Source organism: Diadema setosum, chromosome 1 (assembly GCF_964275005.1).
Source record: "Diadema setosum chromosome 1, eeDiaSeto1, whole genome shotgun sequence".
Lineage (NCBI taxonomy): Eukaryota > Metazoa > Echinodermata > Echinoidea > Diadematoida > Diadematidae > Diadema > Diadema setosum.
Genome location: NC_092685.1, coordinates 31,097,536 through 31,120,464, shown reverse-complemented (window position 1 = coordinate 31,120,464; position 22,929 = coordinate 31,097,536). Strand labels below are relative to the sequence as shown.

The 22,929-nt window shown below is 38.2% G+C and overlaps 2 protein-coding genes across 2 annotated transcripts in view; one reads left to right on the top strand and one right to left on the bottom strand.

The window, feature by feature from the left end:
- The window catches only part of LOC140229715 (E3 ubiquitin-protein ligase UBR2-like), a 69,507-nt gene extending 65,520 nt beyond the window's left edge, over positions 1-3,987 (bottom strand). Inside the window, exon 1 of the mRNA XM_072309957.1 lies at positions 3,913-3,987. Coding sequence (XP_072166058.1) covers positions 3,913-3,954 — 42 coding nt within the window. The 5' untranslated portion in view covers positions 3,955-3,987. The remainder of the gene's footprint in view (positions 1-3,912) is intronic.
- A 1,208-nt stretch (positions 3,988-5,195) lies between these two features.
- Positions 5,196-21,073, top strand: LOC140229706 (WD repeat-containing protein 74-like). The gene is made up of 10 exons (XM_072309950.1): positions 5,196-5,268; positions 6,582-6,688; positions 9,026-9,220; positions 10,223-10,366; positions 10,804-10,905; positions 11,441-11,541; positions 12,413-12,468; positions 13,869-14,011; positions 19,680-19,736; positions 20,168-21,073. The coding sequence occupies exons 1-10, from the start codon at positions 5,196-5,198 to the stop codon at positions 20,384-20,386; spliced, it is 1,197 nt and encodes a 398-aa protein (XP_072166051.1). The 3' UTR covers positions 20,387-21,073.
- The last annotated feature ends 1,856 nt before the right edge of the window (positions 21,074-22,929 follow it).

The window sequence follows — 22,929 nt, the reverse complement described above, 5'->3', positions numbered from 1 at the left end:
AGCCGAGGAAAACACACACGCACAATGTAAACTACAACACAAAAACAGAAACCCACAAACTACACATTATTTCAATGTGAGGGAAAAGTGACACTGTAAAACGAGGCTTGTTCGCATGCATTTCTGCAAATTTCGTGAGAGCCAAGATTTACAAAATTAAAATGCATGCAAAAATTCATGTTTACTAAATCCAGTATATGCATTGAATGTTAGAGGCAACTCGGTGAAAATTTAATGCCGCAAAAAAGGCCGCTGGCTCAAATTCACAAAAATTTCTTGCCGCGAAAATATTGCATTTTAAAGTATTAAAACTGCAAAGGGCTGGTTACCATCACCTCATGTCTACAACTGCATACAATTGTAGGTACAACAGTACCACCTCTTGTGTGTTACCTACAATACATTGTACACACTACTCTACGTAACAGTACATCCAGGTTACATCAACAGTTGAGAGCTTTCATGCATCTGAACAACTATGACAAACAAGCTGTAATGCTACACTGTGCACTCTTCACAGACCCCAGCTGGTATGCAATCTTTCGTTCAGGTTGCTAGATCAACTAGATGTACTGTACGTCTCGTGTATGCACAGAACGATTCACAGTACTATCAGCCATTGTATAAAATGATTTACAGACTCCTTCTTTAACTTTGTGGCAGGAGTGGTAATATTTTGCCTATATTTCCTGTTCCATTTGAACATGGAAGCATCAAAAGAGTCTTACATGTATCTAGATGCTCTCTTTAAAAAACTGGTTAAAGTAACTCCATACCAGGGCTTCAAACCCACTATAAGAGAGAGAGAGAAAAAAAAACACAATATAATTTTATACACATTTCTGAAAATATCAAACATTTCTGAGGGTTCCGCTCTCCTGGTTGTAAATGTCATATGAAAAGTAGTTCAAAGATATTATTCAAAATTTTCCATTGTTGACATTACACAAAAGCAAACATTACATATTACATTGTACATTACAAATATTGACATTACATGTACTACAGCCTAGATTCATTGAAGAGTTCTAGATTGGTTTACATTGTAGAGATTGCTCATACCAAGCATAATTTGTGAACATTTCAGGCAATGTACATCATTCTGTTGTGACACTTGGTAAATGTATGAATTGATTAAAAAAAAATAAATCCCTGCGCCAGATTCCTTCCTTAAGATTTGGATAAAAGTTCAATGAAACGTAAAAAGATATCATATCAATGGAATGTTTTATTAGAAATACATCACTGTGCCCTACTGTAATCATGTTTGAACACATTTAATGATACATAGCAAAACTTGTTAATATTACTGTAGGTCCTGTGTGTCAGGATATGCAATGTAATTTGCATAGCAAAATGATAATTATTCTGATAAAAATACAATTTCAGACAAATAATTTTAACATTAAAAAAGGTAAAACAGAGGGATGCTTTTGATGATAAATAATCAATAATCATAGAACTCTACACTGTAGGATCTTAGAAACCAAGGGCATGCCAAGGGACTCAAAGCTCAAATGTATGACTTACATACATGCACAGTGTAGTGTATAATAGGGGCAAAGTTCAGATTTGGTTTAACAACAAATTGTTATGTTGAACAACCACATGCACCTACAGACTGTCATGACAATTTTCTACGACTTTGCACACCATAAAAACAACAATAACAACAAAACACATGAATAAATGATTCTCATGTTTTCATTATTTCATCTGTTGACGTGTTAACAAATGAAAACAGAAGTTGGCGTTTGCAGGTTGATGGGATAGTGCCCTTACACTTTACATACGTCAAGAATTTGACAGTATCTTAATTCGAATCACTACAGAGTATTCAGCATGTGTCTTTAGAACAATTACAGCTGTAGCTCAAAAACTTAGCAAAGACACTCAATCTTAACACATAATTTGTAAATCCCACACACTGCATATGAAGAGTTTGTTTGCAAAAACCGATAAGTCCATATTTGCCAAATGGAGATGTTTGCGATTAAAGGTCAAGAAAAATAAAGAGAATAATAAGAAAATTTTTACTTCTTTTGACCATAACTTCAAAAATATACCTTTATATGTAGTGACCAATATATCATTTAAAAGGTATTATTTTGTACTTTATGACAGAGATCGTACTTCAAAATCTTCAAAAATGGACTTATCGGTTTTTGCAAACAAACCCTTCATACAGATACTGACATTCATGAAAAACACAATAAAATATGGAAATACAGTGTATTTCCTATGTATATATGTAGTGTGACAGAAAATCCCGAGTACTGAACGATGTTGGACCTCTGGATTGTGCCTTCAAAACTGCAAAATTTATAGCATACATGTATCAGCATCATGTAGGTAAAACAGAGTTTTGTAAACAAAGAGACTCAAACTCAGTACAACTCGGTCAATGTATCTTTGAATGCTCGATTGCACCAGTCATGCAATTGTCTTTTCTTTTCTTTTTTTTTTTCTTTTTTGCCTGCACTTACACAAGTATGACTGCAAACTATTAATACAAGGCTACCCTAGTATCCGGACTCCATTTATAGTTGTTTCATAGAAAGCAGAAAAGAATAATATCAATGCTAGTGAGACATTCAATTCTTGAATTATTTGGTTGGTGTCATAGCATAAGCACTATTCTCTCAAAGAGAGTTTAGTGTCAGGAGATTCTAAACTACATGTAGAAGTTTTACTGTATCACCAGAAAGGAAACTCCTGGGCCCTGTTTCATAAAACTTAATATTATTTGTGACAACTACCACTTTTCTATGACGAATCTGCTCTCAGCCAATCAGAAGCAAGGATTTCAGTAGCTTATAACAACTATGACAACTTGTCACTGATAACAAGTTTTATGAAACAGGGCCCTGGTCTTATATTTGCGTATTGATCAAGATCATACATTGAACTTTGAAGGCCACAATATCCCGACAATACATCAGCATCGCAATGGCTAATTTCAGCCACACATGCACCTCTGCACCCAGAATAGTAGCAAGCAATGTGCAATTTTTTGCATGCATACTATGGCAATGTTTATCACAATTTCATCATATATGACCAAAGTAGGAAAAAGAGGTTCTTATGCACCTCCCCTCGCCCCCCCCCCCCCCACTAATTTTGCCATACCACTTTCATGCACTTTACATGACCCTATTTAAACCTTGTTAGATTAGATTTACTGTGCATGGATGCACATACATTGTACTCGCCCACATTTGGCAAGTGGTATGAAGGGGGGGGGGGGGGGGCACAAGGAAATCTTGCACGAAGGAGGACAATTATGACATCATTGTGCAAAGCTGAACACGCAAGAATTCCACTCTGTTAACGGAGACCAGTACTACTTCAGTACTTTCCCTAGTCATGCCTTTTCAGTGTCTTTAAGTGCAGTAAATACATGTAATACAGCTACAGGTAACTGTGCTTGGCTCATAAACATCTCTGGCTTGCTGATAATATTGAGAAAAAAATACTGCAGGAAACGCAAGACTGACACTGGGAAACTAAATTTAAATATTAACCCATCGAGAATGAGCTGATTTTGCTATAACACAAGTTTCCCTATAGACACCTGCCAGAGTATACTCGAGACTAGATTATCCGGGCCCCGTTTTATCAAAAGATATAGAACCTAGGGGCCCTACTCGATTTTAAATTTCCTTTCAAAAAATAACACACATACATTTGTACTGCCATAAACTTATCATTGATTGAAATCAACTATAAAATCAATTATAACTCCTCATAAAACTGGGCCCTAGTCTTCAATAGGTTAATAATGAATTAAGGGTCCCATGATTCATGAAAGCACTCTTAAATCTAAACTCGCGATGCATATTTGTTGTCATGCTATGATGTACAATGTATTTTGTATTGTAGAAGCGTAGAACCCTACAGCTTTTTACTTACCTCGGCAACGAGCGATGCCTTGGTTCTTCTTGTCTTTTCCATGTCTCTTTGAATTGAAATAATTTAGACGTTTAGAACCGTTGTTCTAGTTGTTCACAGGATTTATAGTGGACTAACTATAAAGGCACAGTGACATACAGCCACTGAATCATAAGACAGGGACAAGGCCAAGGGATTTAGTCCGACGTTAGTCCTTTTTATTGATCATGTCTTGTTACACCTCATGCCTGCAACCATCCATCTCTTCTTCAAACATCACGTTCAGTACAGTGACAGTGCGTTTGGCTCCGAATGTTTGTCAAAAAAAAACCAAACATACAAAAAAAAAAAACACGCACACACAAAAGTCTCTGTAAAACTGTTCTAAGACTCTATGTTGCAGTCTTCTAACGGTTAAGAGGAGTCTTTTCAAATGAAGAGACCGGCAGCTTCAGTTCTTGAATCTGAAAATTTAGTCAAATCAATCCAATAAACTTGGGGTCTAAGGATTTTTATTTAGTCATCCTGTACTGTCAAACAAGTAGGCCCCACTACGCCCTCCACAACACTTTTGTCTCAAATTTTACTTGCTCCTACCCTTCATGGGACATGGGCATAGCTTCGGCTTCCCTTCTGGCTTCAGTTGTGTCTCTAGACTACTGACTAGATCTTAGTAGTATCAAAAGACAAAAGGTCACTTATCGTGCTTATCGGCACTCGACAAGTAACCACTAGGCACTACGAAAAAAAAATAAAAATGTCGACGTCTCTCAGGTCTAATCTGTTCCTGTTCCTTTGCTTTGCGTTTGGCTGTAGGTGGCTGTACACTGACACTCGACACTCTAAACCAACGGCGGTGATCCAAAGACGAAGCCCTTGCTTGGCCTTGTTGAGCAACTTGAGGAACTCGCTATATCCACGGTCTCTTCATGCAGCTGGAAACTTACGTTGCGTTGTAGTAAGGTGTAGTTGCTGGACGTCTAGATCTACTAGATCTAGTACAATAATGCATAGCGTTACAGCACTGGTAAGCGTTGGAAATGGAATTAAAATGGTTACGTATGCGTGGCGACGGTGTGAGAGCTAGAGGATGAGGAGTCACATTCGCAACCATCCTTCTTCTTCAGGCCATCAAATCGGGGTTGGCTGGCTGGACTCACACGATCTACGCCAGCAGCAGCTCCGGTCCAATGCACGCAAGTCGTACTCGAAGCTCGCTCAAGCATTTACACAAGTGCATGCAATGGTCGCAAAGTTCTGTGTGTGTAGGGCACCCACTACGACAAAGAAGAAAAAACAACAAGATGGCAGCCCACATGGCCAATCATGAGCGACAATTCCAAATTTGGGTAGGGGCCCAAACTGGAATACTGAAAGGTTCGATTTCGGAAATTCATCCATGTATTTGTGCCGTTTGCCTTAATTCATACTCATGTTAATATTATTGACTTTTAGCGATAAAGATAATAACTTTGTGCGTATGGACACTGACGTTATTAAATTGTCACGAGACGACCAGTATTAATTGGTCCCATACCTTTAGTTTTATGTTTGTAGAAATTAAACCTATAGCTGGGACCTAAGTCAGTGTTGCCCTGTGCCCGTGGCTGAAGCTCATGTCGTTATTAACGATGCACTGTATTATCATTATCATCGTCAAATGGTTATGTGGATCTTCTGTAAAGACATCAATCTTATTTGACGAGTGATTTGATGAGCTGTAGCCTGTAGGCCCCAATATTTTATTTGAACATGTTGAATCTTCACAATAATTGTCAATAATATTGACAATTATTATTATTATAATTGTCAATAATATTGAATTCTGGTTTATGCTCCCGTTATATAATCACTGCACCCGTATTTGTATTAACATTTTGAACTCATTATGAAGTTGATTATAGATAATGTGCACGTATATACTTGTGTACCTAATTATATATGCCATATTTTCATTTAGTTCTTATTCTTTGGGTTCTTGTTTTTTGTTTTGTTTTTTCACTTTTTCTTTTTATTCTCTTATTTCTTTTTCCCTTTGTACTTTGATATTTTAGCTTTCATAATCGTTTCGTCATTATTACTTTGTGTCCTATCTCCATTGATTGCATAGAAAATTTACACCGGTATTTTTTCATGGAACCTGCGTTTACAAGCTTTGCTTTTGCGGTTCCATCATATTTCACAAGTTATAGAGAATAGTCTTATGTACATTGTGTATGCTGACACACTTTTTTCTGTTCATGTCCCGACGTATGACATATTTTGTATCTTACTTGGTTTGTATTCTTTTTTTGGATGTATTTTGATGTCAAGTGAAATATGAAAATAAACGTGCTGGAACTGTTCACTGTGTCTCGAGTGCAAGACCAGTGCAGTTTCAGTTATTCAATTCAATTCAATTCAATAATTTGATCATTGTTGATCATGTTGATAACACTTCGTATAAAACAGCAACAGTTCATGTTAAATGGCATGAAATTGCGTAGACAGATCTAGATCCGTCTGTCTGGAGGAGTCTTTTATTTTTTAGACGTTATCGCTTTCCTCGGAGGGGATCCGTGAAGCCAGACGCAGTCTCCACGGAACAAATCCCCGACGACCAGATACAGACCGATCTTTCAGTGAAGCAATTGTGGAACGGAAGTAAACGTTTCTTTTTGTTTGTTTATTTGATTCCTTTCCATGTTCAGGAATCAACTTGAAGGAAAACATTGGAGCAAACTTTACAGACTTAACAAGCTTGGAAAAAGACAAGGAGATAGTTTCACTGGCCTGGTCGGACGATACAGAAGACAAGGTTAGTGTACTTGTCCTATTTTGAGTTTAAATCACTTCATATACCCAGGTAGCTATTAGTTCAATGGCAGTCATCATTTGTAAACAGAAGCAGGATCACTTCGTTCAGAATCATATGTTTATAAGTAATCCATATGCTGTAAATGTATGTGCTGTTGTTAGATTTGAGTGAAGTACAATAGTGAAGGAAATGAATTTTAACTGTGATTGTAACCTAGAATTTAAGAGCTTGCCGTATGTTCTCGTGAATGCTGGGCAATTCTTTTTCAGAGCTTTGATAATCTGTTTTTTCCACACAAAAAAAAGTTTCATTTGTGAAAAATACAATTATAATTGAATGTTATCCTTGATTTTACATGAAAATATGAAGAATTTTGAGTAGTGAATAATTTGTGAACTGTCTTGATTCATCTTGATTCTTTCTTAGATTAGGAGTTTGTTTTTCATTCTATTTGATTATTAAAGTAAGGATAAAAAGGTAAAAGTCATCTGTGAGGCTGTCTTTCAGCAAGCCTTTAGATATGATATGCATATGTAAATGGACAAAGGCAAATCAAATATGAATTATATCAATAGTATCACACCTAAATGAAACACATAAGGTAGAAATGATAATCTAATGGATATCAAAGCAAATGATAACTATGTGTGTAGGAAAATTGAGATTAAAAAATACATCTGTAGATCTATGCATTGAAACAATGCATTAACACAAAAACAAAAAGGAACAATGGATAGAAGAAACATGATACAGGTTGCGTGTATGGGGTAGTCATAATTCTAGAACAAAAAGAGAGCTAAGTTGTTTTCAGGGGGCCAAGAGCTTTGTTTCTCTTGGTTTGCTCTGATAAGTTGTTTCATGATTGAACTGTTGTACGAAGTGTGCTGTGTTTTTTTTTTTTTTTTTTTTCAACAATGTGAGGTTTTTATATTCAATTGTACGCCATATTCATTCTTTTTTAGTCCTGGCATTCAAGCAATCAATTTGTAGGTATTGATATAAATCCTGTTGACTGTTGTGATCATCTACCAGTACTTTCAGGTAACTGCAAGGGTTCTCTGTTTTGGAGAATGTAAAGCTCCTTGAGGAGATAAGAGTCAAGTTTCATACATACATTGTATCGTGCTCCACTAATCAAAGTAGGTCAAATTACTTTGTCGTACAGGGTTAATGCCAAAGTTTGATCAAGAGGATATCTTGCCCCCCTATAACATGAAAGTTATTAACATGAAAGTTATAGGGTTTCAGTAATTATAACATGTAACACGTAAATACCAAAAAGGCTAAACACGTTTTCTTTAATATCATCAACATAAGGTTTCCATGTTAGTTCTGAGTCTATGATAACCCCAAGGAACTTATACTGTTCGACTTTTCTTGCAAGACAAACTGTCAATTTTCTTGGTAACATCTCCACTTATTTTACTCTTTTTTTAAACCTTTTAATGGCTTTTTTAAACACCTGAGCTTGAGTTTGTTGTGTAATAACCAGTCACATATTGTACTTAAAGTCATAGTTAACCACTTTCTCTAGCTCAGTGCAGGGTGGCTATTCCACCTCCCTGCTCAGTGGGATTTATACTGATTAACAGCCATGTACAAGCAAACTTTGACACTTGATTATTTACTCTAGGTAGGTCATTCTTATATACGATAAACAAAAAAGGTCCCAAATGATGGCTTTCATTACATCACAATTCCATAAATATCAAAGATGATATAGCTTTGTGAGCTTCATAGGTGACATTTTCCTTGATGGGTTTTTAGACATCCCCTACAGGTGTGGAGACTACCAACCCCTTGAGACAAAAACATGTTCCTCCAAATTCTTTATTCCATTGTTCTTGGGTTGACTTTCCATTGTCCTCAGTTGCGGTGCCCATCTCGGTGACCTAAGTTAGTGCTTGGGTGATCAGCCGATGAGCTGACTGTCCTTCAGAGGGTGCTAGAATAATGTCGCAGAATACAGATACTTTTAAGTGATTTTAGCTGTTGGTGTGCTGCTTTGCTTCATTGGTTTTGGTGTTCACCTTTTCCAAACAAATCCTATTCCTATTCCTTGTTCCTGTGTTCAGACTGCAAATCTTGTCATGATCCAGCATTAAGATAAAGCAAATATCACAGTGAACAGTTGTGAAAAATCAGAGATATCAAGCTAAGTTCTCATGAAGTTTGACTCACACAGGCTGACTTGTGCAGCCAAGGTTGTAAATAAAGAGAGTGGTGGTTACCTGTTCACAGACTTTGATATAGTATCAATTAAATTGCTTGTAAAGCCTACCCTCATTACAGTCACAATCTAGTGATGTCATCATCAATGTTCTCTCCACTCATTAGGTATTGTTAGGGTTACGAAATGGCACAGTTCGCCTGTTCAACACCAAGACAACAGAATATGAAGAGGATGTTGTGCAGTGTGACGTGGACAAGGGACTGCTAAAGGGGCTTGGGGTCCTTGAAGATGACCGACTGGTCTCTTGCCAGGAATCCGGACTAGTCCAGATTTGGGAAAGAGGAAGCGATGAAGCAACAGTAAGTCATTACTTAAGGCTTCTGTTCTGTTTTAGTTTTTCTGTTGTTGTTGGTGGTGGTTGTTGCTGGTTGTTGGTTGTTGTTGTTGTTGTTGTTGTTGTTGTTGTTGTTGTTGTTGTTGTTGTTGTTGTTGTTGTTGTTGTTGTTGTTGTTGTTGTTGTTGTTGTTGTTGTTGTTGTTGTTGTTGTTGTTGTTGTTGTTGTTGTTGTTGTTGTTGTTGTTGTTGTTGTTGTTGTTGTTGTTGTTGTTGTTGTTGTTGTCGTCGTCGTCGTCGTCGTCGTCGTCGTCGTCGTCGTCATTGTTGTTGTGGTGGTGCAAGTGCTAGTGCCCAATATGAAGGGTTCCTGAGAGACCTGTATGGTAAGGGAGCTTATTCCCAGCTTCTGCAGGGTTTCATTTAATGTAAGCAAGACAGCCACATGGTTGTGTGACAGCAGATTATGCATCTCGTCTTGGAAATGTTTAGTCAGTTTCTGTGTATATTACAGTGGGTTCTTAACAGCATCCAGCATCATGAGGAATACTTTCTGTGAAGCATATGGACTCAATATTTCAAAAATATGTGCTTCACTAAAGCTCAATTCATGAGAAATATCAGTTCATTGTTGTATGTGCCACAGTTGTTGTATTTTTAGTTTCATCAATAAAGTGCATAGAAAGAGTATTCTGCAAAACACAAAGTAATGTGCCAAAAGCTGCTCTGGAAAAATGCCTTCCTTCACACATTGCATACTCCGCATCACAAAATTGGTTCAAGTTACTGAATGGTTTGTAATACAACACAAGAAAAGCTAGTTAGGTTGTCTGTGATGTGAGAACAAGGCAACTGCAGTGAGTTCTTTTTCGCTATCTACTTCCCAAAATCTTGATCAGCTTTTATATTGTCAATCATGAAAACAAGATGAAATATGGCTAGTTTAAGATGTGAGTTTACGCATGATAAATAAGTCTGTAATGATACTAGTTGTAATGTTTTGGCACTGTTCATTGGGTTTACTGTAGGCAGGATTCAGCGCCGGATCCAACCTGTGCCGAATGCGGCAACACCCCAAGCACAGAAACCAGGTTGCCACCGGAGGGAAGGAGAATGATCTCAAAGTCTGGAACCTGGAGAGACCAACAGAACCTGTATTCCGTGCCAAAAATGTAAGTAGACCACATTCGAGGCCAAAGCCCCGAGTACATTTCTGTGTTCAGTACGAGAGTTTTGTTTTAACTTGATGCACTGCTGAAATTGTGTATGATTTTGTGCCAAATTTACTATGTTGCTCTGCCAAGCAATTAGATTTATTTAATTACACAAATACATTAATTATGATCTGATTGTGTTTTACCATTTGTGTTCATTCAAATAACAGAAAATTATCTGTAGAAACAGCATAATGATATCATGGGAATGACAAACCTCTTTTCACAAAACTCACTTCACCACGCAAACCTTCAAATATCAGGCATTAGGAGAAGATGAAGAAGAAGAAGATGAGAAGGCGGAAAAACAGAATACAAAGCCAACAGTCATTCCCAATGATGGTGAATTATCTTCAGGTATGATTATTGTGCATGAAATCAATATCCCTGTGCAGGTGAGAAACGATTTCCTGGATCTGAGAGTACCCGTGTGGGTGACCGACGTGCAGTTCATGGAGGATTCGTCTAAGATAGTCACCTGTACAGGCCATCATCAGGTATGACTGTGAAATGCTCAAGACTTGAAAACAGAATGCATGGTTGTGTCCATCAATTGTTGTTCTTTAGACATCCGATCACCCTCCCTTGGAGAATACCTAAGTGCTCATAAAAATGTAAATCTCCATAACAACTACTGTGGGGTTATTATCCAAGATCGTCAAATGTTACCAGTATCTAGGCATCCTGCCAATGTTATGTTACCAATAACAAATATTATCAGGCTACGTCTCTGTCAATTTTTCAAATCAAAAGAAGATTTACTAATCATGCGATGGAGGAAAACCTGAATAATTGTAGTCTTATAAAAAAAAAATTAAAAAAAAAGAATGCTAAGGCTTCAAGAGATGAATACCCTCCGTCATCATGGATGATGATATCATAGAACTCCTTTGCTTAATCAGGATTTTTTTAAAAAGAAAAGAAAGTAAGATTAAGAATCTCTTTTTCACAGTTTGTCAACAAACAGGTGTTCTGCAGCTGTATGATTTCTTAGACTCTTGTTAATTTTTGCTTTTTGTTGCTTCATCGCAGGTCAGAGTGTACGACCCTAGCTCACCTCAGAGGAGGCCTGTGTTTGATATGTCCTTTGATGAATATCCGTTCATTTCTATGGCAATGGTTCCAGGTGACAAGTAAGTATCACTTTGAGTAAGTAGACACTGAAACTCATTTTTCCTGTGATTTATCTGTGTGTGTGTGTGTGGGTAGGCATGACATACTGTTGTAGGACAACCAACAAAAGAAATTCCTGAGAATAGTGGTCCCACAAGCGTAAAAAATGGTCCCACAACTGCAATCAATAGATTTTGGCTTTATTTAGTATACGTTTGTGGGACAAACTTACTGTGGGTGTCCTACAAGAGTATGCCATGACAAGAATGTTGGTGTGTGTGTGTGTGTGTGTGTGTGTGTGTGTGTGTGTGTGTTTGTGTTTGTTTGTTTCTTTTTCATATTGGCTTGTTTATTTCATGCTACCTCCTGTGTCAGAAGTTGCATTTAGCAACCAGTGTCTCACTATAAAAAGTTGCATTTTAGAATGAATGAAGCAAAGAAATGTAAACACTGTGCTGAAGTATCATCAAAATACTCACAGTTTCATTAATGTTATGTCATTCATGCCAGTCCAGGACCACTTTGTTATTGTTTTGTTATGTTTGTTTGTTTGTTTGTTTTACCCATTTCCTGAGTGTGCATTCTTTAGTGTGAGATGATCTGTGATGGTGTCATGAAGTGTGTGGATATGCTGAAATATGCTGTGTAGTGCTGAAGGCAGCTGTACTATTGTAAATGATGTTTGCCTAGCCATTCAGAGTGATGAGAGTTGCATTGTGCTGTATATTGCAGAAAGCCTTGACATTGATAACCATTGAACCTACACAGGTGCAAGACATAGCTAAGGTCATTACAAGTGTGTTTGTTAAAAAGGCCCTAAAATATGAAAAAAAAAAAAAAACAAAACTTTGATCATACATGAATGCTGGATGTATGCTATTTACCTTTCAGGTCAGTGATAGTTGGAAACACACAGGGCAAAATGGCTGAAATTGACTTGCGGAAAGGTAAATCTTCCCACAGTATCCCTGATTCACTATATAAGAATAGGGTTTGATTTGATTTGATTTATTCTCTGTATGGCATGCATTGCAGTTACATCAATTTGCAGCAATTTCATTAACACTGTGTATACATATAGGCCTATGGCATTACACATTAATATGGCTATTTTTAACAATTTCAGCAATTTTTGTTATATGTATGCATGTATATATACACATCTGTAATGTAATCACATAAAGTACATCTTAATTTCCATGCAGAACGATTGCCAAGAATAGACAAAAGTTTGACTGTTTGGCAACCGATAGTGTGGATAACATAAATGCATTTGAAAATATGTACTTTGGGGTGATTTTTTTTTTTTATTAATTCACTCATGCCTTCATAAGAACTATTGATTGCCCAGCTAAAGAGAAAGATGATATAGACAGACTGGGAATTAAAAAGTGCTCCTTGTTTTCCCTGCCATTCGCAAGAATAATTGAAAAAAAAAATGTTAGTTTCTTATTCATAAACTTGCTTCTGCCATAGAAAAGATTAGTACAATGACAATTACTGTCTGGCAGGCATATTTTTTCTTTGTCCCAAAGCTTATGGGACAATGGGTATTTCATAGAGTAAACATACTCTGCAGATTATAATTACTGGCTCCTCCTTTTAAATATCTCCAATACATTTCAGTATACATAGATAGCCCGTAGTAATTCCTGTAGTTATACATTTCCTTCGGTTGTTGCACCAGTTACATGCAGAAATGATTGAACAAGACCCCGTTTACAGTGCGGGGCTGGGCCGCGGCTCGGCCGCGGCCGAGCCCTCCTTCATTTCAGTGTAAAGGCGCAAAAGGCCGAATGCAGGGCCAAAATTGGCCGCGCATTTGGCCACACTCTGGAGGTGGTCTCGGCCGCGACTCGGCCGCGGCCAAGCCCGGCCTTTTCTCAGTGTAAACGCAAATGCGTAAATGCGCGGCCAATTTTAGTCTGGCTTCCAAACCCTCTGCCCGTACTATTTCGCTATTCAGGATATTAACCCCCTCAACGTCGAAAACTAGTATAGTTTAAGGTGGTTTTGTCCTGCAAAGGAGTTTTCCTTCGGCAAAGGCCTTTGCCCGAACGGTGACTTCGTGGCCACAGAATCCAGTTGGCAAAGGGTCTGAAAACTATACTATACCAAATTGCGTTTGTTTGCAAGCAGAGCGCCACTACGACAAAATATTGAAAGGTTTGAATTAAAAGCGCGGCCAAGCCCGGCAGTGTAAACGGACAAAATTGCGGGGCTCGGCCGCGGCTCGGCCCAGCCCCGCACTGTAAACGGGGTCCAAGAGGTCGCACATGATTTAAGACTCTGGTATTTATGTCTCAGATGCTGATGTGGTAGCATTGTTTTCCTGTGACTCAAACAGGGGTCGTTGGGAGGATATATAAGGGCTTCGCGGGAAGTATCCGGGACATTCGGTGCCATCCCACCCTGCCATTGGTGGCGTCCTGTGGTCTCGACAGGTTCCTGAGGGTGCACGACAGACAGGACGGTACACTCAAGAGCAAGGTAGGCACTTGTCTTCTGTTCATGCTTCATCCATCTTTTGCCAGTACCTTCCCAAGTTTCACCATCATCCTATGAGAAATGTAACCATCAATACCCTCTGAGCTTGAGATGCACAAGGGTGCTGCAGTCTGGTAGTTTCTTGACACTGCATGGATGTAGTCTGATCAATGATTAAATATCGGCCAGTACATGATGGATTCATTTCAGTTGACTGGTCCGAAGCACATAGTGATACTCTGTATTTATGTTTGCAGTAGGTTTGTAGGACTGCAAGGTCACTCAGTGGGCATTATGTCTGCTGGGCAGTGAAGGGGCTTGGGTTTGGGGTCCAATGAGTCTAGCTGAGCAAAGTTGTGTAGCATCATACCATCCACTCTACCAAGAAGCAAAAGCACTCTTTCCACGAGATACATGGCACAAAAGGGAGCGCCCATGTCTTTGTGAAAGGGAGTCACAACTCACACATGTGAGAGTACAAACCTTGTGAAGGGGTTCACTCAACGTGCTCTCAAACACTTGAAAATGGATGAGTGATACCAACCCCTTGGATTACCCCATGTGAGTAGCAGTAGTCAGTTACAAGTATCAACCCAGCACATTAACAAATGACTGGATTAAGATGATTCTATTTCTTGAATGATGAATAAAGTATCGTTATTTCAGGGGTGCATCTGTAGCTAGTAGGTATTGTAAACCTGGTCTTCCTTCATGCTTTGCAAGTATACTGTTTTCCTGTAACTATTTTTTTACAACAAGTTTTAAATTTGTCACTCAATGGTTTACTGCCATCATATGTTGCAAAGCGCCCTCTTTGGGCAGGGAATTGGCAGTAAGGGTGTACACGACTACCCACTACAAAATCACTGACAATTTGGAAAATGCAGTTCATGCTTAACAAGCAAGAAACAACACGAAGTTCAGAAATGTAACATAAATTAGCATATCTCCATTTCACTTTTTTTTTCTATACATCTACCTGTACATCTTGTTTCAAGTTTGAAGCCTGTGAAGAGTAAATTAAAGACAGTGACAACAAAACATTGCATAATAACTTTGCTAAATTTCAAGTATGTTAAACCAGTAGTACTAGTTGCAAGGGACATTTGGTTCACCCTTGTATGTGACTGCACAGAGGTTCATTCTTTGTGCTTTGCTAGAATGACCACACTCAATACTGTATACGCCATATATTTTGCAAGTCTAAATTTTCGCGAATCGGGAATCTCTGACGAATTCGCGATCGTGGACTCGTATACTGAACAGAGAAATGTACATGCGTACGTCACATCCACATTGGTATCAGAGTCAATATTTTCGCGTCTCTTTAATTTTGCGAATAGCACCTGACTCGCGAAATTCGTGAAAATAAAAACCTCACAAAATATATAGCGTATAGAGTAGCTGTCTTCTTTCACCCCCCCCCCTTTTCTGTGTCTTGCTAAGATTAAGACATGTAGCAATATTAAAGGAACCATGCAATGACCTATGCAATGCAAATGCATGATGACCTGTATTGATTCAGAATACTTTGATCATCACATATGTGGCTTAAAGAATATCTAAATTTGTGCTTTATGTTTTATGATTTCTCTTTTTTTAAATTCCAAACTAAGATTCTGTCAGTGACATCATCTGTCAATGACTAGTAAGGTACTATTTATGATTCACAAAAGACATTAGAATGCACCTTCCCCTAGACTAAGCATTACCTGCACGTTTCCCTGCATGTCTTTTGTTACTGGTGTAATCATATTTCTAATGGTGACACGGAAACATATAAATTATGCTCAGTCCAGGGAAACATGAATTCCAGTGTCTTTTATTAATCACATTTAATCACATTTAGTACTGATTGACAGTGATCTCACTGACAGAATCTTGGTTTGGAAAGTGTGTTTTGGGTTTTGTTTTGTTTTTGTGTGTGTGGGTGTATCCAGGTTATCTGAAGAAGAATAGTTATTATTTAGATATTCATTTGGCCACATAAGTGATGTTGAGGGTATCATGAATCAACACAAGTCAACATGCATTTGCATTCCATAGTCCCTTTATGTAATTTTTTTTTTTTACTAGTTTTGAGGGCTGCAAGGGTAAAGAGAAGCACTTTGTTTGTCGTGGGAATTTTTGTAGTCTGCTCTTTTCAGGCATTTTATGAGTAAGGTAGTATTGGTAGCCTTTCAGTGGCATTGTGGCTGACAGTTGCATTTTGTTTGGAATCACTCTGAATATCAGTGAAGACTTGTGAAGTTTGTCTGTGTGTGTGCGTGTGTGTGTATGTGTGAAGTGTGAGTAAAGTCTGTGGAGTGAAACATACAATTGGTGATATCTCAGTCTAAAATGACCTTTTGAAACCAGCTACAGGGAGAATATAAGGATGTGTTCATTAACTTTCTTATAGATACATGTACATATAAAAAGTGCTGCCTACAGTTGATGATTTTCCCAGTAAATGACATTTGTTTGTGTTATATGCAGTATTTAATGGGAATGTACAGTGTGAATGTCAGTCTAAGCAATGCACTGTAGTGTATCAGGTAAGGCTTGGGATTCTTTAGCAGAGGATCATGACATTGAACCCTGCCAAGGATTTACATTCATCTCGGGCAAGATGTTTCTTATAACATTATCCATTACTGACGAAAAAAAAACAACGTTGGTATTGTTGTTGTTATATATTCTTTTATTATTATCATCATTATTAGTTATTGTTATTATGATAATAATGATAAAGATTATTATTATTCTATTATTATCATTATTATTGTTATCATTATTACTGCCATGGCCTCAAATATGTGACCTAGAACAATAGCTAGCCTATCCCTCTGGCGGGAATGTCAATAATTTGCTAAAAACTACCGCATCGACCAATAATAGTGTGGCCTCGGCTCCAAGAGGAACAGTGGCGGACCTTCAAGTATAATAATTCCTTTGCTAGCGCTATAAATACATGTTCACTGGCCAAATAGGGCGAAATGTTGTAAAATCTTATTCCTTCAATTCTTCTTCTTTGTATTATAATGATGATAATAATAATAATGATACAAAGAAGAAGAATTGAAGGAATATTATTGTATTATTATCATTATTATTATTATCATTATTATTATTATTATTATTATTATTATTATTATTATTATTATTATTATTATTATCATTATTATTATTATTATTATTATCATCATTATTATTAGTAGTAGTAGTAGTAGTAGTAGTAGTAGTAGTATCAATTATTATTGTCATCATCATCATCAATTATACTTCCTGTGAATACCATTCTCAGTTGTATCAAATGAGATGTGATCTTTGGGAGGGGGAACCGGATATTCTCACTGGTAGAGCCATCTGTTCCTTTCAATCTAAGCATACACACTCTAAAACCTCATCTGAATATATTATTCTGTTAAGGACGTGAAACCAGCCCGAGCAGTATAAACAGACAAGAGACCATTTTTTTGAGCAGGCTTTCAAGCCTCCCCAAGGAGGCTCTGAAACCCGCCTGCAGTATAAACGGGATGATATGATGCTCAGCAGAAGAGACCCTCAACCTCCCTCCTTATCCTTTACCTCTCATCAGGAGTGAGATGCAGGGCAAGGATGAAGGATAAGAAGTAGGATGTTGAGTTGTAGCCAAAAGTCTTCTGTGCTTACCAGTATGACTCACTATGAGGATTTCTGCTAACCATGTAGGGTCTACAGCTTGACTGAAAAATGGTGATTGATTAGTTTTTCTGTCATTACAGTTTTACAAACAAAAATATCCCCCATTCTTTCCTGGCTGAAGATTCTGTCAGAATTGTATTTGTGCATAGTATCTCATGAAACACAAGTGTTTCAGTACGTGTGAATGTTTACACAGTACATGTATTTTTATGGACGATTTGCGATATGGCTCCCAAGGTATGTTTTGAAGGCATGTTCAGTTTAGATGATGACATTAACTTGGATTTAATGGGGAACCATGCATGATACACACAGAGATATCCCCCCCCCCACCTCCCCCCTCCAATCACAGCCAACGGTATTTGTTAGTGTAGGGTCATTTTTATGATGCGGAATAAATCAACACAGGAATGACACAGGATGTGATGTTGCAGGGAGAGGGAGACTGGATGAGATTCATGGCTTATCTGGAGTCGTAGACCTTGTTTGCCGTCATGATTGATGTCCTGGCATCTGTCAAACAGATGTTACCAAGCACCCTTCCGTGAAACACCTTCCTCAGTAAATACATGAATCATAGCTTAAAAGCATGGGGCTGTCAAAACAGCCCCTGATTTACCTCAGGCAAGAAGAACTGCTGGACATAGCTGTGGCTCAATGTAATTCCTGTCCATGGTTGCCTAAATCCCATACAAAAATTATCCATGGCAATATGGCAAAGCCTGGCCCTGTGCTGCCCAAAGGCTTGCCTGACGATGCAACACCTAATGTACACAAAGTGCACCTTTGTTGTAGAAGTGAAATTCAAAGGATTCCTTACGTCCAGTCAATTAGCTCATTACAAGGCATGAAAGGCCTGAAGCATGGTGGTTTGGACTATATTGTTGAAGGGATGGATTGGCAGAGCTTGCTTACATGGAATTTTGATGTACTGAAGACTACAGTACAAACCATATACTGTAAAAGTTGATATCTTCGCATGAGTAATTTTTCGGGCTCGGCTGGGTAAGATGAGTTTCGTGTGTTTTTATTTCTGCCAGATCAAGACATCGACTACTGGAACATATGGCAGACAAAAAATATTAGTGTGCTTTTATATTTGCACTAGTTTCTGGTTGTGCGAAATGCATGAAAATGTCAACACTGTGAAAATTTCTGCTTTTACAGTACATAGATCTTTATGCACTGCCACTGAATGTAATGAATGTGGAGCCCTTTAGGCATTTTTACTGTAGTTTACACATTCTTAATCTTGGGTTCTGCTGCTTATTTCATTTTCAATGTTTATCTTTGCTTTGATGTCTTGGAATATGGTGAGTCCAGAAGCAGTTTGTTGTTGTTGTTGTTTTTGTCTTCGAAATCAGCTAATCTTGTGTAGACATGATTCAAACTGGGCAAGCCACAGGGATTTGTTCTTACAAGACAGAAGTGGGAGGTCAACTCCTAAAAATGGTAGTGTCTTCATAATAGCCCATGAAACATTTGATCACATACAATCAAACATGACAGGATTGTAAATCACTGCAGAGTTGTTAATTTACCGGATACTGGGACAGCAATGATTCATACATGGGGATGATATTTGGGCCGATCCTCCCATCATCAACGTGATAATTCAACCAATTAGGATCATTTGATCCAATTATCTTGACCATGATTTAAGACATGGGCAGACACCAATTAGAATTTGAGATGGGTGATCTTAGTAACACCGAGTCCTGTTTTATTTCACCACGATTAATACACTGCAGAATATTCCTTCGTCATAAGTATCTTTTATACTTCATCACAGCAGCTACTGTATGTGGTGTATCGCTCATTTGTCCTTCCATATTCATTCCTTAGTACTGATTGAGGTTTCACAACAAAGAACATTTGATGTGATGTAAAACAATGATGTAACAATGATGTAACAATGGTGTAACTTTCTTGGATGACAGTGCTTTGTGAAAATTGCTTCCTCATAACAGCACCCTTTTCTCAATGTTCATTTTTCACTTCACAGATTTACCTCAAGTCAAAGCTGAACTGCTTACTGTTTTCATCAAGAGATTTCACACAGGTAAGAAAAAGATTCTGCAATAATTCATTCGATTGATTTTATTTGCGACGGATGTGTTCCTTGGTGTGATAAATATTTGTCAAATCACCAAGACAATTACAGTTTCAAAGGAATATCAGTTGTATAGAAAACTTCCAACCACCATTTTAAACAACACTTAACTGCTTGCTAAGCCCTCCTGGCAGTTGATAGTATATTGAAGTATGTGAATTGATATGTGGTTGCATTAGTAAAGCATAATCGGAGGAAGTTGTTATTTTGTTAATTTGCATTTGTATAGGTTTTTGTTGTTGTTGTTGTTAGGTGTTGTTTTGTTTTTGTTGAGTTGTTGGTTTGTTGGGTTTGTTTGTTTTTTGGGTTTTTTTTTACTCCACTTGAAGGCTTATCAATCTACCAGTATATTGATTTTATGAATGTTTATGCTCTGACAGGATGATGATCAGACAGGAAGAAAGAAAGAATCCAGAAGGAAAACTGCAGAGGACGAAGATGAAGAGAGCGAGAAGATCTGGCGAGATATGAAGACGATCAGCGATGCCACTCCAAAGGGGGAGAAGAAGAGGAGGAAGAGTGCAGGAACGGGCGGGGCAGACAGGGAGAGTCAAGTTGGGCGAAAGAAGAGGAAACCGGGCCGACCGCGGGACGTCTAGGATTGATGTCCCCTTTTGTCATCGTTATCTTCTCAGGATGCATCACTAATCGCAAAATTTTGACTCTATGGAAAACTTGATGTGAAGGAACATTATTCCGACTTGTTTTTATAACATGTCTTGCAAAAGACAAGAGGATGTGAATTCTGCTGTATCTCACATTGTTGTACTGAATATTGTGGAAATGTAGTGAGATATCGTTTAGTCCCTGAACAAGTAATCAAATGGTATGGATGTAAATTCTCAGATCTGTTCTTCCAAAAAGTAACAAGAATAAATGATATGAACATACCTGCCTATACTAATTGCTATCAAAGGGCAAACATATCATAGGGGATTTACTCTTCAATGACAAATAACAATTCAGGATGTCCTATAATGGTTATGAACAAGGAATTTACCCTGAAATGCAATAAGTTACCAGTGTTCAGTCACATTATTTTCTTGATTGACAACAACACATAAACTTTCTGTCATTTCTGTGTGGGAATTAAAAGAGTTACACTCCCTGTTAATGCTTGTGCATCATACCCAGACAGTGGGAGAAAATGTGTATATTTCAATTTTTATTGGCTATTTCCACGATGAATTTCAAGTCCATTGGCCATACAGTTTGTGCTAGAGATGTTAAATTGAGGCAAATCCCAATATTAGTTGTTGGTACTGCCAAAGAGACGTTAGGTAAGTGACTGTATAAGCTGTCATATATTTCTCAGCCCAATGGCTACTGAAATTCTCTTAACCGTATTCCCACGGGGGCATTTTGGCCCCCCCCCCCTCGACGCTTCGCGTGATTATTCCGCAATGCGTGATGCTCTCAATAATAATTATGAAGCTGAATTTTTGCTTCAATATTATTGTTGAGGATATTGAAAAGAATATGTTCACCAAAAATTAGAAGTCTTGGAGCTTTATTTTTGGATATATTGACCGATTCGGGTTCGTTGAGGGCAGCAGACATTTTGTGGCACTGGGTGCAGCCATGAGCTCAAATTGCGGTGTCTCAGCCGACCCCCCCTGCTCTCCCCCACCCCCCGGGCAACATGTTTATCGCGCACTTGTAACAAAGGTTCGCGCACTAAGCAAGCATTCGCGCACTCAGTACGAGACGCCCATTGGCTAAAGCAACCATGCGTCAGTTTTTCATTCTGCGCGCGTGCTAATGTAGGGAGAGGGGTGGGGAGTGGGAAGGGGGGGTCGGCTGAGACACCGCGTAATGGCGCTGCCCATGCCAAAAATACACATAGCGCGTCACAGAATCGGTCAATAGGCAAAAAAATTATTTTTGCACAAATTAATTAATATAAAATACATAAATTAAAATTTGAAAAATCTAACTACAGTCTAGTAGATTACATTGGCCTCTACCTCAGTGAAAATTTTCGCGAAGATCGCACGATCCACGACGTAGATCTGAGGGGGGGGGGGGGCAAACCCCCCTCCCAGTGGTTTCAAGTCCCTCAAAAAACCCGTTGGGATTAGGGTTAAGAGTAGGGTATGTTTTTAGAGAGAGTAGCATAATTTAACCCTTTCAGTATCAGGGACTTGAGGTTTTGTGTACAAGGCTATGGGGTTTTCTGTGCCAATCAACACTCAAGGCACACAAATGGTTTAATATTAATTCAGTCTCTCAGGACCACCATTATCTAATCCTGTTCACATTATACGGTACGTAGACATATTCCCAAAGGGAAACTGCAAACAGGTATTCTTCATCTATAGGTTTTGCTCTTTACTGAGCAGGTCTTTCTGGTTTGATCACCTCCATTATTATACCGGGTCTCCCCAAAAAAGCGGAATGGTGGACTTTCAGTACCTTGCATTCTAAAAGTGATATATATTTTTTGACATCATTAGAAAGAGCATCTTCCGTAGAAGACAGTGATACCAAAATCATTAAATTTGGTGCAGAACTTTTTATTCTACGCCCAATTCTGTAAATGCAGTCATTTTCAAATTTCACCGGATTTTTGCGACATGTGAGCAAAGAATTTGGGTGCAACATGCGTTCCACACGGTGTATTGTGTAAGTCCGTTGATCCATGTCAACAAAAGATACAGCTTTCACATTGGACGCGCACACACACACACACACAGACACACACACACGGTTTTTTCCTGGCCCTGGCCAGGACCTTCAATGTTGTGGATTCAGGGCATTTAGTTCAGTCATCACAAGATGGTCAACCAATTCAAGCTATTTTCATCTATGTTTTAATATTTTCATTTGCATATCCAGATGTAGTGGGTTATTAGAGTTTTTTATGTCGGCTATGTCACTGACTGTCTACAAATACACATTATTTCTAGTTCTGATAAAGGATATTTTTCAAAATTTGTGCTTTTTGACAGGCAGCTTCTTTCCATTAGTTGACTGCTCATTGCTAAATTTTCATCACATAAGATTCTACAATCAAGCAAAAACTGATACCAGCACGGCATTTCAGATCCCATACTAGCTGCACTGTTTTTACAACATGTATACTGAAAAAAAAGATGAATTTTCCTTTTTTACATCTCTTCAAATCATCCACATGTTTCAA

What these genes read in the sequence shown, in the direction of transcription:
- LOC140229706 (XM_072309950.1), top strand. Translation starts at nt 5,196, where the DNA reads ATGGCAGCCCACATGGCCAATCATGAGCGACAATTCCAAATTTGGGTA. An exon ending in CCAAACTGGAATACTGAAAG is followed by an intron (nt 5,269 to 6,581) that starts GTTCGATTTCGG and finishes TTCCATGTTCAG; the next exon opens with GAATCAACTTGAAGGAAAAC. An exon ending in CCTGTACAGGCCATCATCAG is followed by an intron (nt 10,906 to 11,440) that starts GTATGACTGTGA and finishes GCTTCATCGCAG; the next exon opens with GTCAGAGTGTACGACCCTAG.